This window comes from Octodon degus, unplaced genomic scaffold, assembly GCF_000260255.1.
Source record: "Octodon degus isolate 3935 unplaced genomic scaffold, OctDeg1.0 scaffold00132, whole genome shotgun sequence".
In the NCBI taxonomy this organism is placed as follows: domain Eukaryota; kingdom Metazoa; phylum Chordata; class Mammalia; order Rodentia; family Octodontidae; genus Octodon; species Octodon degus.
In genome coordinates, this window is record NW_004524708.1 from 7096956 (window position 1) to 7111640 (window position 14685).

At 58.8% G+C, this 14685-nt stretch overlaps 2 protein-coding genes and 1 long non-coding RNA gene across 4 annotated transcripts in view; 2 read left to right on the forward strand and 1 right to left on the reverse strand.

The window, feature by feature from the left end:
• The window catches only part of Mmrn2 (multimerin 2), a 14029-nt gene extending 8647 nt beyond the window's left edge, over positions 1-5382 (reverse strand). Inside the window, exon 1 of one of the 2 annotated variants that reach the window (XM_023701287.1) lies at positions 5143-5382. In XM_023701287.1, coding sequence (XP_023557055.1) covers positions 5143-5306 — 164 coding nt within the window. In that variant the 5' untranslated portion in view covers positions 5307-5382. The remainder of the gene's footprint in view (positions 1-5142) is intronic. The other variant, XM_023701286.1, reaches the window with a different exon arrangement.
• Positions 5383-6107: 725 nt separating this feature from the next.
• On the forward strand, positions 6108-9427 carry Sncg (synuclein gamma). Its single transcript, XM_023701291.1, has 5 exons — positions 6108-6321; positions 6920-6961; positions 7231-7358; positions 8899-8961; positions 9174-9427. The coding sequence occupies exons 1-5, from the start codon at positions 6201-6203 to the stop codon at positions 9192-9194; spliced, it is 375 nt and encodes a 124-aa protein (XP_023557059.1). The 5' UTR covers positions 6108-6200; the 3' UTR covers positions 9195-9427.
• A 3888-nt stretch (positions 9428-13315) lies between these two features.
• Positions 13316-14172, forward strand: LOC111812623. Its single transcript, XR_002818085.1, has 3 exons — positions 13316-13432; positions 13813-13860; positions 14007-14172. It is a non-coding gene; the product is annotated as an uncharacterized LOC111812623 (long non-coding RNA).
• The last annotated feature ends 513 nt before the right edge of the window (positions 14173-14685 follow it).

Below are 14685 nucleotides of genomic sequence, written 5' to 3' on the forward strand. Positions count from 1 at the left end.
AAAAAAAAAAACAGTTAAGAAAAATTTCCAGTTCTGGAAATCCAGCATCCAAATTATAGGAGTTCCAGAAAGAGAGAACAAAGGGTGGAAGTCGTTGATAAAAATGTCAGGTACTTATTCCAGCAGTGAGGGAATAGGGCGGGCCCCAGGTCAGCCTCCGTGGGTTCTCGGAAGACAGCTGGCTCTAACCGCTTGTGGGGAAAAATGCCGAGAAACAGACACACACACACACACACACACACACACACACACACATGCACACACACACACACACACACACACACACACACCCCATCCTCACACACCACACTGGCACATTCACAGGCGCACAGTGACTGGAAAGCCCTGGGCCCCTCAAAGCCAGCAGGAATGGCTCCCAGCGCAGAAAGTGACAACCTTGCCACCTGCGAGTCACAGGATTTTGGGACACAGCCTCCCTGACCATCATCAGGGGTGCTGATGTAGTCCCCGTGTCACCTGCACCCGGAAGCCAGAGTGTGCATTTGGAGAATCTTGTGGGCTGCGGTGCGGCCTGGCGTGGAGCAGGGTTTCGAGACACGAGGACCTGGTTCCCAGGTCCAGCTCCAAAGAAACAAAGCATCTCAATCTTGGGGTCCCACAGGCAGCCTGAGGCAGCTGTGAAGCTGGGCAGGGCCATACAGCCCAGGGACCCAGAGGTCACAGTGTAGCAAGGATCCCAGTTCCCAGGCTATGCACAGACAGGGATGAGAGTGGGTGTGGGGAGGGCGCCTGGGGTCCTGGGCCCTAAACTAATGGGGGTGGGGGCTGAGGGAGTGGGGCAGGCAAGGCCAACAGCCAGACTGAGGCCACCAGGCTGCTGCAGCAGAGGCCTCACCCAGAGGACACAACCTGTCCAACCCATGTGCGAAGGAGTGGATGAGATGCTGAAAGCTGGGACTGAATCAGGGACAAAGACAGGAACCAAGCAGAGGAAGAAAACAGGCTAATTTTTCATTCCAGGTAAAACAAAAAATGAGCAGGGGAAAGAGTGAGTCACTGGCACTGTAAGGCACAGCTCTCCAAAGGGCATTGTGGTTGTGTGGGTGAGAGTATGTGGACTAGCTTGCGGTTTGGTGGCACCTGCCTGTAAGCCCAGCACTCGGGAAACTGAGGCAGGAGGATCTATGCAAGTTGGAGGCTGGGCTGGGCTACACAGTGAGATGTTGTCTCAAAAAAAGCAAAACAAAACAACCCTTGCTCAAAAGTCCTTATTTCAAGATGGCCTAGCAGGGCTGTGCTGCCCTGTGGGCTCTTTTTGGGTTGTGTGGAGTGCAGGAGCAGGGCCTCGTGGGTGCCGGCCCTGATTTGCGGGTCTCCAGGTCTCCTGGTCCCATGTCATCTGCTCAGCTGTGCCAGCATGGTGCTGCTGGCCCTAATGTGTTCCAATAGCATTTTATTAACGAAAACAGATAGCACCCCGGCTACAGTGTCCTGACTCGGCCACTGTTTATATGTAGCTAAGCAAAATGACATTTAAAAAATAGCAAGTGCAAGGGCCTGAGTTCAATTCCCAGTTCCACCCCCCCAAAAAGTAAATAGCAGATGTGACTGTGCATGCCTCATCTCAGACACTCAGGAGGCTGAGGCAGGAGGATCAAATCTAAGTTCAAATTTAGGATGTACAACTCATCGAGGTCCTGCTTCTAGCAAAGGAAGAGGAGAAGGTGGAGAAACAGAAGAGGAGAGAAGCAAAGAGTGCTGGAGATTAGCTCATCAGTGGAATGCCTCCAGGTTAAACTTCAGTTTTGCAAAGATCAATTAATTATCAATCAATCATAGGGCTGGGGAGATAGCTCAAGGGCATAAGCGCCTGCCTGGCAAGCCCAAGGTCCTGAGTTCAATCCCCAGTACAAAAAAAAAAAAAAATCAGTTGTCAATCAATCAATCAATCAATCAGTCATTCTATCTATCTATCAACCCTGTCCATGTGTAAGGGGAAAAACAGATGAATGAGAAGAACATTTTGAGAGATAACACTGACTGGAGTTTCTCTCGTGCTCCCTAGACCAGCTCATGGCTGTGGGTGAGCTCAGTGGCTCACCTTCATACTCAGGGCTTGGAGCTTGGAGTTTGTCCCCAGGCCCAGGAGACCCCAAACCAAAGCAGCTGAACAAACAAGAAGCCCCCACCCTAGAGCAAAGCATAAACAAGTGGAGCAGTGGAAGAGAGACTTGGGGGCTAAATGTCCCCCAAGGGGACCAGGAAGTGACAATGGTGCTGTCACCATTCAGGTGGATGGAGGAGAAAGGTGACAGTGGGCAGAGCTGGGCTCAGTGAGGAATGATGACGCAGCACCCTGGTTCTCAGTAGGAGACAGGGGACATTCCACAAGCAGATGGGGACACTTGTGCTGTTACAATTGGGTGATGGGTGCTACAGCATCTGGTGGCTAGAGGTCAGGAATCCTGCTAAGCAGCCCACACCACTGAGGCAGCTGCCACATGGCCATGTTGTGCTCGAGCCCGGGTCAGCCTGTGCCTGTGACCCATGTGTGTGACAGGGGCTTTCCAGCTCCTGGACCGGAGGTGATGTTGCCCACCCTTCCTGCGTAGGAGCCTTCGCAGAGCCACCCTGCCCCAGCCTGGCTCATAGCTGCTGCCCCCTGCCCACGCCCTGGCGCCCCTCCCTTGGCTGTTGGCAGAGAAGCCATGGGAACATTCTCAACCTTGGCTTGGGCTTCCTCCAGCTCTTGGCAGCAGCTGCCCAGCCCTGGGCCAGGAGGTGCCCTGGGGAGCCCAGGTCTCCCAGAATCTGTGGAGGGGCAGGTAGTGCCTGGCTAAATGAGGGTTGCTCAGGCTGATCCCACCCTGACCCCCGCCTGAACACAGCCTCAGCTCTCCCACCCACCCTCTGGGCCCTGTGCCCTGGAGCAGGCCCAGCCCACTCCTGGAAATTCAGAGAAGCTGAAGCTCTAGGGACAGAGGGTGTGGGAGGCAGATAATGGATACACTGAGCGGCCAGCCCAAGCAAGCACTTAGTGCCCTGACCAGGGCCGAGTCCTCCAGGGATGACAGCTCTGCTGCCTCACTCTGGAGCCCTGAGTCTGTCCATTAGCATGGCCAGTGGTCCTGGAGACCAGAGTCTGAGGCTAGGGCACCCTGAGCTGGGGCCCAGTGCCCAGGCTGGCCTGGGTGGGGTACAGGGGCCTGGGGTGCATCCTTCAACACCCAGCTTCAGGTGCCCAGTGACCCTTCTGCCAGAAGCCCAGGCTGACACCCAGGCCCTAGGAGCTGCACTGTTGCTGTTTTCTTTTCTTTTTTTTTTTTAATTATTTATTTATTTTATTCCTTTTAGTGTGTGTGTGTGTGTGTGTGTGTGTGTGTGTGTGTGGCCAGCTCAGCCCACCTGGGGGCGGGGCTGGCTGGCATGTGGTGCTGGGGGATTGAACCGAGGTCCCTGTGCTTTGCCAAGCTTGTTCCAAGTAGGTGCTTTAGACCACTGAGCCATCTCTCCAGCCCTGTTGCTGTTTTCTTTGGGGATCAAGAAGGTTAGGACAGAGGACAACTAGGGTTTGCAACTGGGCAAGTGTGGGGCTGGCCCTGGTCCTTCAGGGCCCTGTGGGACAGCCTGGCCATGGTAGTCAGGCAGACAGTCCTCCCCCCCACAAGGGGGCGGGTGCCATGGTCCTCAAGCTCCACCCAGCACAAGTCCAGCATGGTTTGGGCTTTGGGCTCCTCCTTAAGCTCCCCAGGGCTAAGGACGCAGCTGGCCACGCCCATCCACCATGGGAGGGCACTGCCATCTCTGACTGCATGCCTGTTCTTGCAAAGGTCTCACAAGGGCTGTGTAGGGGGGCAGACGCAGGGTAGGAGGGAGACCCTTTTCTGTTTGGGGGATTCCCCTGGTGCTATGGTAGTGTTACCCCCTGCTGTGGAGCTGGGCCTGCAGTCCCCTCCTCTTGCAGCAGTCACGGGCCAGTGCTTCCGCCTTGCCTCATCTTAGGAACTGGGAAGCTACCAGCCCAGGAAGCCCAGCCTGGCGGTTCCTTCCCTTCTCACCAGCAGCCGGATGCTTCCCCTCCACTGCAGGTCTGCAGCTTCCGGCAGTGGGTAAGGGACTCCCCCTGCAGGAGTCCTGAGAGCAACCAGAGAAGGCTGAGGGTCCCTCTCACTGCCCAGGGGAAGAGAGGGCACCTTCTCTGTCCTGCCCCTCCCCTCCTCCTGCTCTGAGCTGAGGATGAGCACAGAGCCCACAGCCCCAGGACAGCTAGCAGAACGTGTGCTGTGTCCAGAAACCAAAGCTGGGGATGGAAGGAAGGAACGAAAGAAGGGAAGGAGGGGGACAATACGAAGAGAAGGAGAAATAAAATCAGAGCTGAGGGGCCACTCTCCACCAGGAGTCAGCCGCACCTGCAACCCAGACCCGAGCCCAGGGCTGGGGCCCCCGCCCTGCCAGCACCTCTGCACTCATGTCCTGCGGGTCTCCAGAGGACAGGGGTGGGAGCTGACCCCGCCCTCTGGGCCTCGGAGCCTGTTGCTCACAGCGTTGGGTCCCCTCAGCAGGCCATGTTACTCCTGTTACTCGGGGCTAGCTTCTCATCCTGTCTGAGGAGTCTCAGGCTCCCTTCTGTGAGCCGAGCTGCTCGGGAGATTCCTTCAGACACAGCTGGCCCGATGCCTGGCTGGAGATGGCACCTGCTGCTCTGCGGAGGAGACTCCGGGGCTGCCCCAACCCTGGGGACGCCCTCCCAGGTCCTCCCAGCTGAGGCCCTGGCTCTGCACACTCAGAATGTTGGGAACAGGGTGTCCAGCTGTGAGACCAACTGCCCACCCCAAGGGGCCATGCCTCTGGATACCAGAGCTGCAGTGCCAGTCTCCGGGAAACCAAGATCCGAGCCACAGCCCCAGGCTCTAAGGCCCAGGCTTGGGCAATTTCATTAGGGGAGGAACGGGGCCTCCCAGGTGGAGCTGCAGGGAACCCCAGTCCCTGGGGCTCCCTGGACGGCTCTGGGGAGGGGAGCCGGTCCCCTACCCCAGACCCACTGCCCTTGTCCCTCCTGGTGCCCAATCCAGTCCTTGAAGGGCCCCTGGTGCCACCTGTCACCACTGGCCCACGGACGGGTAGTAATGGCCCATTCCACAGATGCCATCAAGGCCTATCCCCAAGCCCAGGCCTCCTTACCTTCCACTGGGTCCCCTGGTGCCATCCTCAGCCTCAGTTCCTGGAGACCCCAGGGGTCTGGGTCTGTAGGGATCAGAGAAGCTGCTGCCAGGATCCTGGGCCCCAACCCCCAGCAGCCCCCAGCCCAGGGGCCCCCCAAGGCTGAGCAGCAGTGTCAGGATCATCTCAGTGGCTGGGCAGGCACAAGCAGCAAGTGACCCCAGCCTGCCAGTGACGTGGTCTTCAAGTTAAACCTCAGAAGGAAAAGAAAACACAGGGACAACAAAGACAGGAAGTGGCCTGGGCCAGCCCCGCTCTGTGGGTCTTGTCCGGCCCCCCACCTCCTGCCAGAACACGCCAACCACGCAAGACAGTTCCTGTGTTCCTGGACACTGTGGTGTGGGAACGCAAGGGTGGCCCTGAAAACCAGCCCCATGGGTGGGATTCAGGGAAGCACATGGTGGCAGGAAGTGGTCCCTTGGTCCCAGGGGACCTGCTGATCAACCCCACTGCTGGCCAGGAAGTGGAGGTGTGTGGTACTGCCTCAGCATCCCTCACTTTGGGGCTGCTGAGAGGATGCTCAGAGAGGTCAAGGAGCCCTCCTGTGTCACACAGCAGGCCAGCAGAGTCCAGGCCATGGGGAAGCCTTGTGTGGCTGGCCCTGCTCCCTGATGGGTCAAGTGGGACACTTTCATCCTGCCCTGCCCATGCCCTAGCCCGGGTGCTGGGCCCTTGCCATGGCCACAGCCCTCTTTGGGCACAGATGGCAGCCAGGCTGCGTGGGACAAGGGGCAAGGGTCAGGATGGTGCAGCCCCCAGACTCTCCTGGGGCATAGGGCAGGAGGATGGGTGACCCTGCAGGGACCTGTCCCTGCTCCTGCCATGCCTGCCTGGAGACGGCCTCCCCAGCATCCCCACCCCCACTGCTGGGCGGCCTGGGCCGGCGCCAGCAGCCACAGCATCAATATTTCATCCGCGTCAATAAGAGGCAGCGGGAGTGGCGGGGACAGGGCTGTGGCAGCACTTGAGCCAGCTCCAGCTGCAGTGGAGAGAGCTGCATCTTCATCCTCGTCTCCACCATGGACGTCTTCAAGAAGGGCTTCTCCATTGCCAAGGAGGGGGTGGTGGGCGCCGTGGAGAAGACCAAGCAGGGTGTGACAGAGGCGGCTGAGAAGACCAAGGAGGGCGTCATGTATGTGGGTGAGTAGGGCGGGCAGTGGGGCCGGGGCTGTGACCTTCAGCCTGATCTTCCCGGTCCCACCGGGCCGCTGTGGCAGGCTGAGGATCTGGCTGCTGAGATGGGGTAGGGGCCGAGTGTCCATGCCTCTAGTCACCGCCTGTCTGTGCACACAGACACACCCAGTCTGGCTCCTCAGCACAGCTGCAGGTGGTCCTGCCTCAAGGGAAGGACACGACTGGGGACAGAGGACCTGGCTCAGGGTCTGTCCACCCAGCCCCCAGTTGCCCCAAGAGAGGATGCAGGGGAGACCAAGCTGGTGACTCAGCTGCATCTGTGTCTGCTGCAGCTTCCGAGGCCCTGGCCACGCCCAGTCAGGGTCTGGGCCCTTGGACTTGTGGGGTCCCCAGGCTCCTTTGTCCCCCATCTTGTCCTGTCTCCCTTTCATCCTTCACCTCATCCAGACACAGTAGGAAGCCATTTATGGGGCTGCCAGACCCTGCCTAGACTTGGACCCACCCCCCTTTGCTGCCTCTGTCCCAGCCCATCATCCACATGTCCTTTGGCATCTACCCTGACCCTAGGATGTAGGCCTGGGCTGATACCACCATATCCCCCCAGGTGCCAAGACCAAGGAGAACATGGTGCACAGCGTGACCTCAGGTGAGGGGACCCAGTACCTGGGGACAAGGTGGGTTGGGGCAGGGTGAGGACCAGGATGCCTGCACCCAAGCCTGAGTCCTCCTCACCACAGCTGGGGTCCAGACCCTGTGTGAACCTGGACCCCACAGACCCAGGATCGCCCACAGTGATCTCTCATTGCCAGCTGGGGACAGAGGAGTCCTGGGTCAAGAAGGGCTATGGAAGAGCCTGGGAAGGGAAGGCTGGGGTGGGGTCAGAGCTGACACCAGCATTCTCTCATCCTCCTGCAGTGGCTGAGAAGACGAAGGAGCAGGCCAGTGCCGTGAGCGAGGCTGTGGTCACCAGCGTCAACACTGTGGCCACCAAGACTGTGGAGGAGGCGGAGAACATTGTGGTCACTGCCGGAGTGGTGCGCAAGGTGAGCCTGGTCTCCAGCTGTCCCCAGGCCTAGAACACGGCTGGGGGAGGCGACACTGCTGCTGGACTCGAGGAGGACAGGGAGTTGGGTCCACCACCTGTCACCTTGAGTCCCCTGCAGTGGAGAGTGGGGCTCATTTTATATAGACAAAGTGAGACCAAACCACGCCCACTCTATGCACTCAGTGCTAGGAGAGGCTGCATTGCATAAGTGTGCCAGGGCTCAGGAGGCGACAGCAGAGGCAGACCCACCGTTCCCACCCCCAGCCGAGCCTCCCCCAGGTGGGCCACAGCCTCCTCCCAGGAGGAGCGGGGAAGCAGTGCCCCCTGGTGGTAGACAGTGACAAGGCTTCTGACCACACCCTTGGTTTGGCCTTTGTGTGAGGAGTGTGTTGTGTGTGTGTGTATGCGTGCACGCACACACGTGCAGGGGGGGTGCATTGTGCAGGGTTCATGTGTCTTGCGTGAGGAGTGTGTGTGTGTGTACAGTGGGGGTGCGCCTTGTGATGCACACACAAGTGCACACTTGTGTGGCCCAGCAGACAGTGCAGGGCCGTGTGGCTCTCCTTGAGGACATGCCGGCACTGGGAGCTGACCAGGAGCTGTGCTCTTTACGCTAGTTAACTCGTTTAATCGGCACAGATGTCCTATGCGGCCCCAGGTCCCCCAGGGAGCTCACACGGGCGTGGTGCTCTGCCTGGTTCAGAGCATGCAGGCCCTGCAGCTGCTGCTGCCGCCCCACCCAGGTCCTCCATTCTGAGGATAGGAAGGGTTCTATTCTGCCCACTTTGGGGGTTGCACAGGTGCCACTTCCAAGGCCCCTGAAGTGAGTCCTCAAGTTGGAGGGGGCAGCTGCTCCCTATCCCTGCCCCCAAGCTCCACCTTGCTCAGCCGTGCACCCCTAGAAGTGGTGTCACTTCTCTGGGTCTCAGTGTGTGTCTCACTGGGCTGTGGGGTGCAGCAGGGGAGTGGCTTTTGTTTAGTGAGCACCCAACACTATCTGTGTGTGTTCAGCAGCCCAGGCCCCAGGGGGAAGGCCTTAGGACAGGTGCTGGGCAGCCCTGTAGGGGCCCTGGAGAGCAGATAGGCCCTCACAGCAGCCCCAGGGGACACCATTTGGTGACCTCCAGGCCCAGTCCTGTCCTGCCTCAGGGGACTGAATGCCCATGTGCTGAGCTTCTTGCCTGGAGCCCCTGCTGTCATGACCACCTGGGTAAGGGTCTCTTGGGTTGGTGTGTAGGGGGACAGAAGGTTGTAGAGGGTCCACACTACAAGGGACAGAGGGCCCCTGGGGCAAGCTTGTCCTGATGCCCACCAGGCTTTTTATGCAACAAGGATGAACAGCAAGGATGGCAGCCCTCCTGATGTGCACGTATGTGAGTCACGGGCCTCTACCACCCAGCCCCTCACACCAGTGGTTCTCATCAAGGGACCCAGGCAGGGGTACCAAGACCTGGAGTCAGTTTGGTGGAGCAGGCACCCCCAGAAGGGCTCTCTCTGTGCCTTTCCCAAGGCCTCAGGCCCCCTTTGCTGCCCTGTAGGAGGACCTGGAACACCCCGCCCAGGAGGAGCAGGCTGCTGTGGAGGAAGGAGCAGCTGAGGAGGTAGGGTAGCTGGGCACACCTGGGGCTCCTGGGCTAAGCCCCCACTGCCAGACTCCAATTTCCCGGGTCCCAGCACCTTTTGGAAGCCTCTGGCCACCTGTTCATCCGCAGGGACCCTGGGCCTGGCAGTATGACCTCCACGAGGGACCTGGAGGGCCAGGAGGGTTGGGGATGTGAAGCCCAGTGTGAGGATCCCTCTCTATCTCTTTGAGGCCAAGAGTGGGGGTGACTAGATGGCTGCTGTGGGCCCTGAGGCCCGAGGACGCCCCTCTGCCTTGGATCCAGGCTCTGCATCTCAACACCATGGGCCTGCCCTCCGCGTGCTGCGCCTTTTGACCGCCTGCCACATCACCGCTCACTCCAGCCTGTTTCCTCCGCTCCTTCTCACTTTGCAGGTCAAATGCTGCTGTGAATTATTTTTTTCTTTTTTAAAAATGATTCCAAATAAACCTCGAGCCTTGCCTCAGCCCTGGCTCTTTGCTCTCTGTGTCATCGTCCATGGAGCCCCTGGGCCCTGCCCAAGGACTAGGGACATTACAGGGACACTGTGTGCTTCTGTGCCCGGGGAAACCCTGAACACTCCCACAGCCCTCCCTGAACTGTACTGGGCTCCATGTTCCCAGGAGTATGACTTGGCTGTCCTTAGGGGCACCTTGCTGAGGGACCTGAGGCCAGCAGGTGAAGATGCTGTCCATACATGGCAGCCCAGGGTCCCCGGGAGCAAGGACATCCACCTCCCCTTGTCCAGCAGCCAGTAGTTTTCAAAGATGGTGAGGTCTAGCCAGGCAATGCACATGCATATAATCCTAGGGAGGCTAAGGCAGGAGGATTACAAATTCAAGTCCCACTCAGGCACTTTAGCAATTTCGGGAAACCCTGCTTCAAAATAAAAAATAAACTGGGCATGCTGGTGCACACCTGAAATCTCAGCATTTGGGATTCTGGGGCAGGAGGACTGCAATGGCTTGGTGGTCAGCCTGAGCTACACTGCAAGGTCCTGGGTTCTTCCTACACACACACACACACACACACACACACACACACACACACACACACAGTTGGAGAGGTCTAAATCCACAGCGACATATTGAAGCCAACACCAAACTTGCTGCTGTGTTTTCTTTCTTCAGTGATAAATAAAAAAACTTACAGAAAAAAAAAATCCACAGTGAGGACGGATGGCACTGCCCCAGCAGGTACTCCAGGTGACCCAGTGTCCTCCTCTCTGCCCCCCAGACCTGGGCGGGGGCTTCCCCTCCTACCCGAAGCTGCCGGCTGTCATACAGCACCTGTGTGGTCAGCACAGCGTGGCAATCGCAGAGGGAAACGATCGGCATGAACGAAGTTCTGCAGGGCCCCGGCATCCTGGGGCTGTGCTGGCCACTGTCCCATAGCTGGCCTCCCATAAACCTGCGGAGGAGCTGGGTGCTCCCTGTTTCACTGGGTAGGAGCTGAGGACCAGAGAGGTTAAGTAATTTGCCTGGGACACACAGCTGGGTGGCACAGGACAGGGCTGGGCACAGTCCACGTGGCCTTGCTGCGGAGCTGCCCAGAGACCCACACTGTGCCAGGCTAGGGACATGGATCCAGGTTCCAGTACAGAACCAGTCCCATGGTTTCAAGACAAACCTGCCCCAGGCTGCTCAGTGTCCCACAGGGCCACTTGCACTGCACTTCTGCCCTTGGGGATCTTGTCAGGTCCACATCCACTCTGGGCTCAGAGTTTGGAATCCATTGGGCCAGGCCCCAGACTGGTGTCTCAGGGCTCTAGACCTGCCCATCCACACCACCTCCCCTGGACTCAGTGATGGGCAGCAGGGGCTCTAGGTGGCCCAGGGCTGGGAGCTCCCATGGGTCCAGCAGCACCAGGTGGAGTCCAAGGTGCCTGGCCATGGGCAGGAAGAAGTAGGCATATGCAGGGGAAGCAGGGTATGCAGACAGGCGGAACTTCCCGCTCTTGCCTTGCACATGCTCAGTGGCAGGAGCCAGCACAGCCTGGAGTACCCAGCAGCTCTCTGGGCTGGAAGACAAGGCCAATGGGGCAGGAGTTCCTCGGGATGGGACTACTGGAGAGGTCTGGGGTAGGCTTCCCCAGCGGCAGCACCCAGCCTCTCTGAAGGAGCTCAAAGGGTCCCTCAAGGAAGGGTCCCTTGGCCTCCGCCCTACACCCATCCGAGAACACACACCTATGCACACAGGACCTGCCTTGGACTCAAACTCATTCCAGAAAGCCCCGCCCACCACAGGGCACCTATAGGGTTGTCTTTAGACCCCACTTCCTGTGCTCTGGGCCCCAAGAAGAGGCTATCATCCCACTGCTCTACCCAGCCTCCTGTAGGGCCCTCTTTAAGTGTCAGGTATATAACTCCATGAAAACCCTAACAGCTGGGCATGATGGTGCATATTTGTAATCCCAGCATTGGGAAAGGCTGAGGCAGGAAGATCAGCACTGTCTAGAGACTGCCAGGTCAGTATGAGCTGCATAGTGAGACCCTGTTTAAAAAACAAAAAACAAAAAACCCACTAAAAGAAAAACCCTCAAAACCTCTAGCTTCACCTGCTTTCAATTGACTTTAAAACTATTAATGTTGGAGATCACGCCTCACAGCACATATGACCAGTCCCTCACCTGCTTGCTGCCGGTGATACCTGTCAAGGGGGCTATGAGGACAATGGCTGCCTTGGTCACTTCCCAGGGCCTTGAAGACTACTTGTGTTGCAAGTACCAGCACCTCATGGGCACCTAAAGCAGGTGAAGCACTGGGCCCTGGGGCCCCCTACACGCTGTACCCTCTGCCACCCTAACCTCCAGTCAGACTTTAACTCTGTGTGTAGACACCTTAGTCATGCGAGGAATGTTTGTCTGGGAGCCTCGGTGCGGCCCTGTGTGCTTGCCCCAGCCCCATCTCTCCCCACCTGCGGAAGACACCAAGAGAAGAACAACTGGGACGTTTCTGAGGTCTTCGGGGCATCACGACCTTGCCGTGTGTGTGTACCACCCTTGGCTTTCACAATGGCGGTTCCAGACCACTGGAGAAGTGACGGAAAGTCTCCGGGCATGGGTCCCATCCCAACCTCGCCCCCCATTCCTGCCCCCTCCCCCAGGAGCAAAGGACCTTGAAACTTAGGCAGAGTTAATGTGGGGCTGCTTGTTTGTTTTTTCTTTTCAGTTTCTGAGAGAGGGTCTCACTGTGCAGTTCAGGCTGGCGTTGAACTCAGTATGTAGCCCAGGCTGGCGTCCAACTTGTGTTCCTCTTGCCTCAGCCTTTTTGGTGTTGGCATGACAGGCAAGCTCCACCATGTCCAGCTTCCTAGCAGAATAACTCTCTTCCCTTGTTCAAGCCACCGTCCCACATCCACTGGGCCCCTCATCCAAGTGATGGACAGACCAGGGGCACAACCACAAGCGTTTCCTCCTTACAAGGCACCTCGGAGATGTGTTCATGTCCTCCACCAAGGTCACAGAGAGCCAGGCTCAGTGGGGGGATGGGACTTGTCCCAGGTTCTGGGTTCTGGAGGTCTGGGCCCAGTGTCTACTGCTGCCTCTGGGCAGGCCGTTCCTCCCACTGCACTGCTGCCTTACTGGGCTGGTGACAAGAAGCGTCACCTCTTGGGGGGAGCAAAGCAAACACCCCAGGGCCTTCCTGTCTGCCCCAGCAGTGCTTCCTGCCAGACTGGTCGGGCACTGGTGACCTCTGGCTGTCCCCTGCCCCAGTGTGGCTGAGGGGACAGTGTCCTCCTCTCTCCCTCCTCACTCTGGCGTATGTCATTTCATGACTATGCTCCCCTCCTTTAGGGGTCTTCATCCAACCTCCCCACCAGTGCCCTCAGGGTCCAGGCTGGGGGGGGACAGATGTCTGTGGCGGCAGCGCTGCGTGTGTGGGGATCGGCATCCCGTGGTGTGCACTGCATGCCCACCCCACCTCTCTCTGCCTGTTTCCTCTCTCGCCTGCTGCTATAAGGAATAACACCATTTTACTGGGCGACTAGAAAGCTCATGGGGCTGTGCAGCTGCTATTATGCACTGATGACCTCGATTCCTGGCCAGGTGGGGACCCTCAGGATCTGGGAGGAAGGGGCTGGGCCCCAGGTGGGTTCGCCTCTCCTGCCCCTTGCCCCTTTCCGCGTGGCTGACTGAGCCCCTCCTGGGTCCCTGGCTCAGGCCACTGCCTCCCACGGTGAGCCTCCAGGGGTCTGCACCTTTGCCAGCTCCCCTGGGCCCCCCACGATGCCCGCCCAGGGCAGGGCCTGCCACCGAGTCAGCCCGAGTCCCAGAACCGCCCACAACCCCCACCCCGGGGCGGGCCAGCCTGGACGCCTTGAAAACCCGAGCTGTGCTTGGGTCTGCACCATGATCCTCAGGATCCAAACCCACTACAGCTGTCCTGGGAAACTCACAAACCTCCCAGAGCCATGGCCAGCAAGGGCTTGAAGGATCTGAAGCAGCAGGTGGAGGGGACGGGCCAAGAAGGTGAGTGGGCACCCCACCTGGGCAGTGCACACACCTCCTGGATGCTCTGAGCAGAAGCCTGCAGGGCCCACGGAGGCTTGGCCACACTGGCACCAAGGGAATGATGGGTGGTAGAGTTGGGGACGTGGTGCCCCAGGGACCCTGGGCACTGCAAGAGGGCATCAGAGGAGGAGTGCGGGCAGGAAGGGTCCCACCCAGCCTTGAGCAGCCCCATTAGGGCCCCATGGTGAGGATGAAGGTCCCAGGACTTGCTGGGGGTCTCAGTTCAGGCAGAGGGGAGAGGGATTTCATCCGTCCTTGGGCTGGAGAGGCAGGGTAGGGCCACGGTCAGTGAGGCCTCCATAGCAGCTAATGGGGTCTTTCTCCCCCTCTCTCAACAGGTGCCACTGCAGGCCAGCCAGTGGACCCCACTGATGCTGGACAGAAAGGTCTGGGGCTGTAGGGGAGGAGGGTGTCTCCTGTAGCTGATCTGTCTGCTGTCACCCCAGGGCCTCCTGGGGAGGGAGCGCCCATTCCTGCTACCTGCAAGACAGCGACAGTGGCTGTACTTACCCACTGCCCGTGCCTTTCCTAGGTGCTGAGAAGCCCCAGGAAGCCACTGACAAGGCTGCCAACCAGGGTTCTGATGGGGCTATGGGGAAGAAGTTCAGCCACCAGAAATGAGATCGCCTCTTCCGGCTCTATTTGGCAGAACTTGGCCCTCTCGTTCTGCCCTTCTTCAATAAAGTGCAGCATCGTCACTGCGTCTGCTTTCTCGCCCCATATAAAGGGCCCAGTGCCCACAGAAGGGGCCACACCCACGTCCAGAGTCCTGGCTTCCTTCACGCAGGTGCCCAGGCCCACGGTACATGGCAGTTCCTAGCCCCTTGAGGACAAGGGTTCTCGGTTCTCAGGATCTGCTCTGGAGTAGCCAGCATACTAGTAACTTCACTCCCAGGAAGTGGAGTAGGGGGATTGAGGTATTGGTCATACCACAGTGGACTGGAGCTGGGCTCGGAGGGCTTGGGGGTCTGTGAGCCCACACGCTGCGTGCCTCTCTTGGACCTGCACCTGGTAGCTTGGTGCTCCAGGGCTACAGGGTGCAGGTGCACCAGGCCTCTTGCTTCCAGGGTCCCCTCTTTCTGGCAGACCCCTAACTTCAGACCCAGGATCACCACTCCAGCAGGTCCCTGGGGATGGGGGTTACACCCACCCACTACCCTTGTCCTTGAGAGATGGTGGCCCTGGCTACCCTGATGACAGCAGCTTCCTAT

Bases quoted from the DNA above. Each gene is read 5' to 3' on its own strand.
- Sncg (XM_023701291.1), top strand. From the start codon at position 6,201: ATGGACGTCTTCAAGAAGGGCTTCTCCATTGCCAAGGAGGGGGTGGTG. The intron at 6,962-7,230 runs GTGAGGGGACCC...ATCCTCCTGCAG, and splicing joins GGTGCACAGCGTGACCTCAG to TGGCTGAGAAGACGAAGGAG. The intron at 8,962-9,173 runs GTAGGGTAGCTG...TATCTCTTTGAG, and splicing joins AGGAAGGAGCAGCTGAGGAG to GCCAAGAGTGGGGGTGACTA.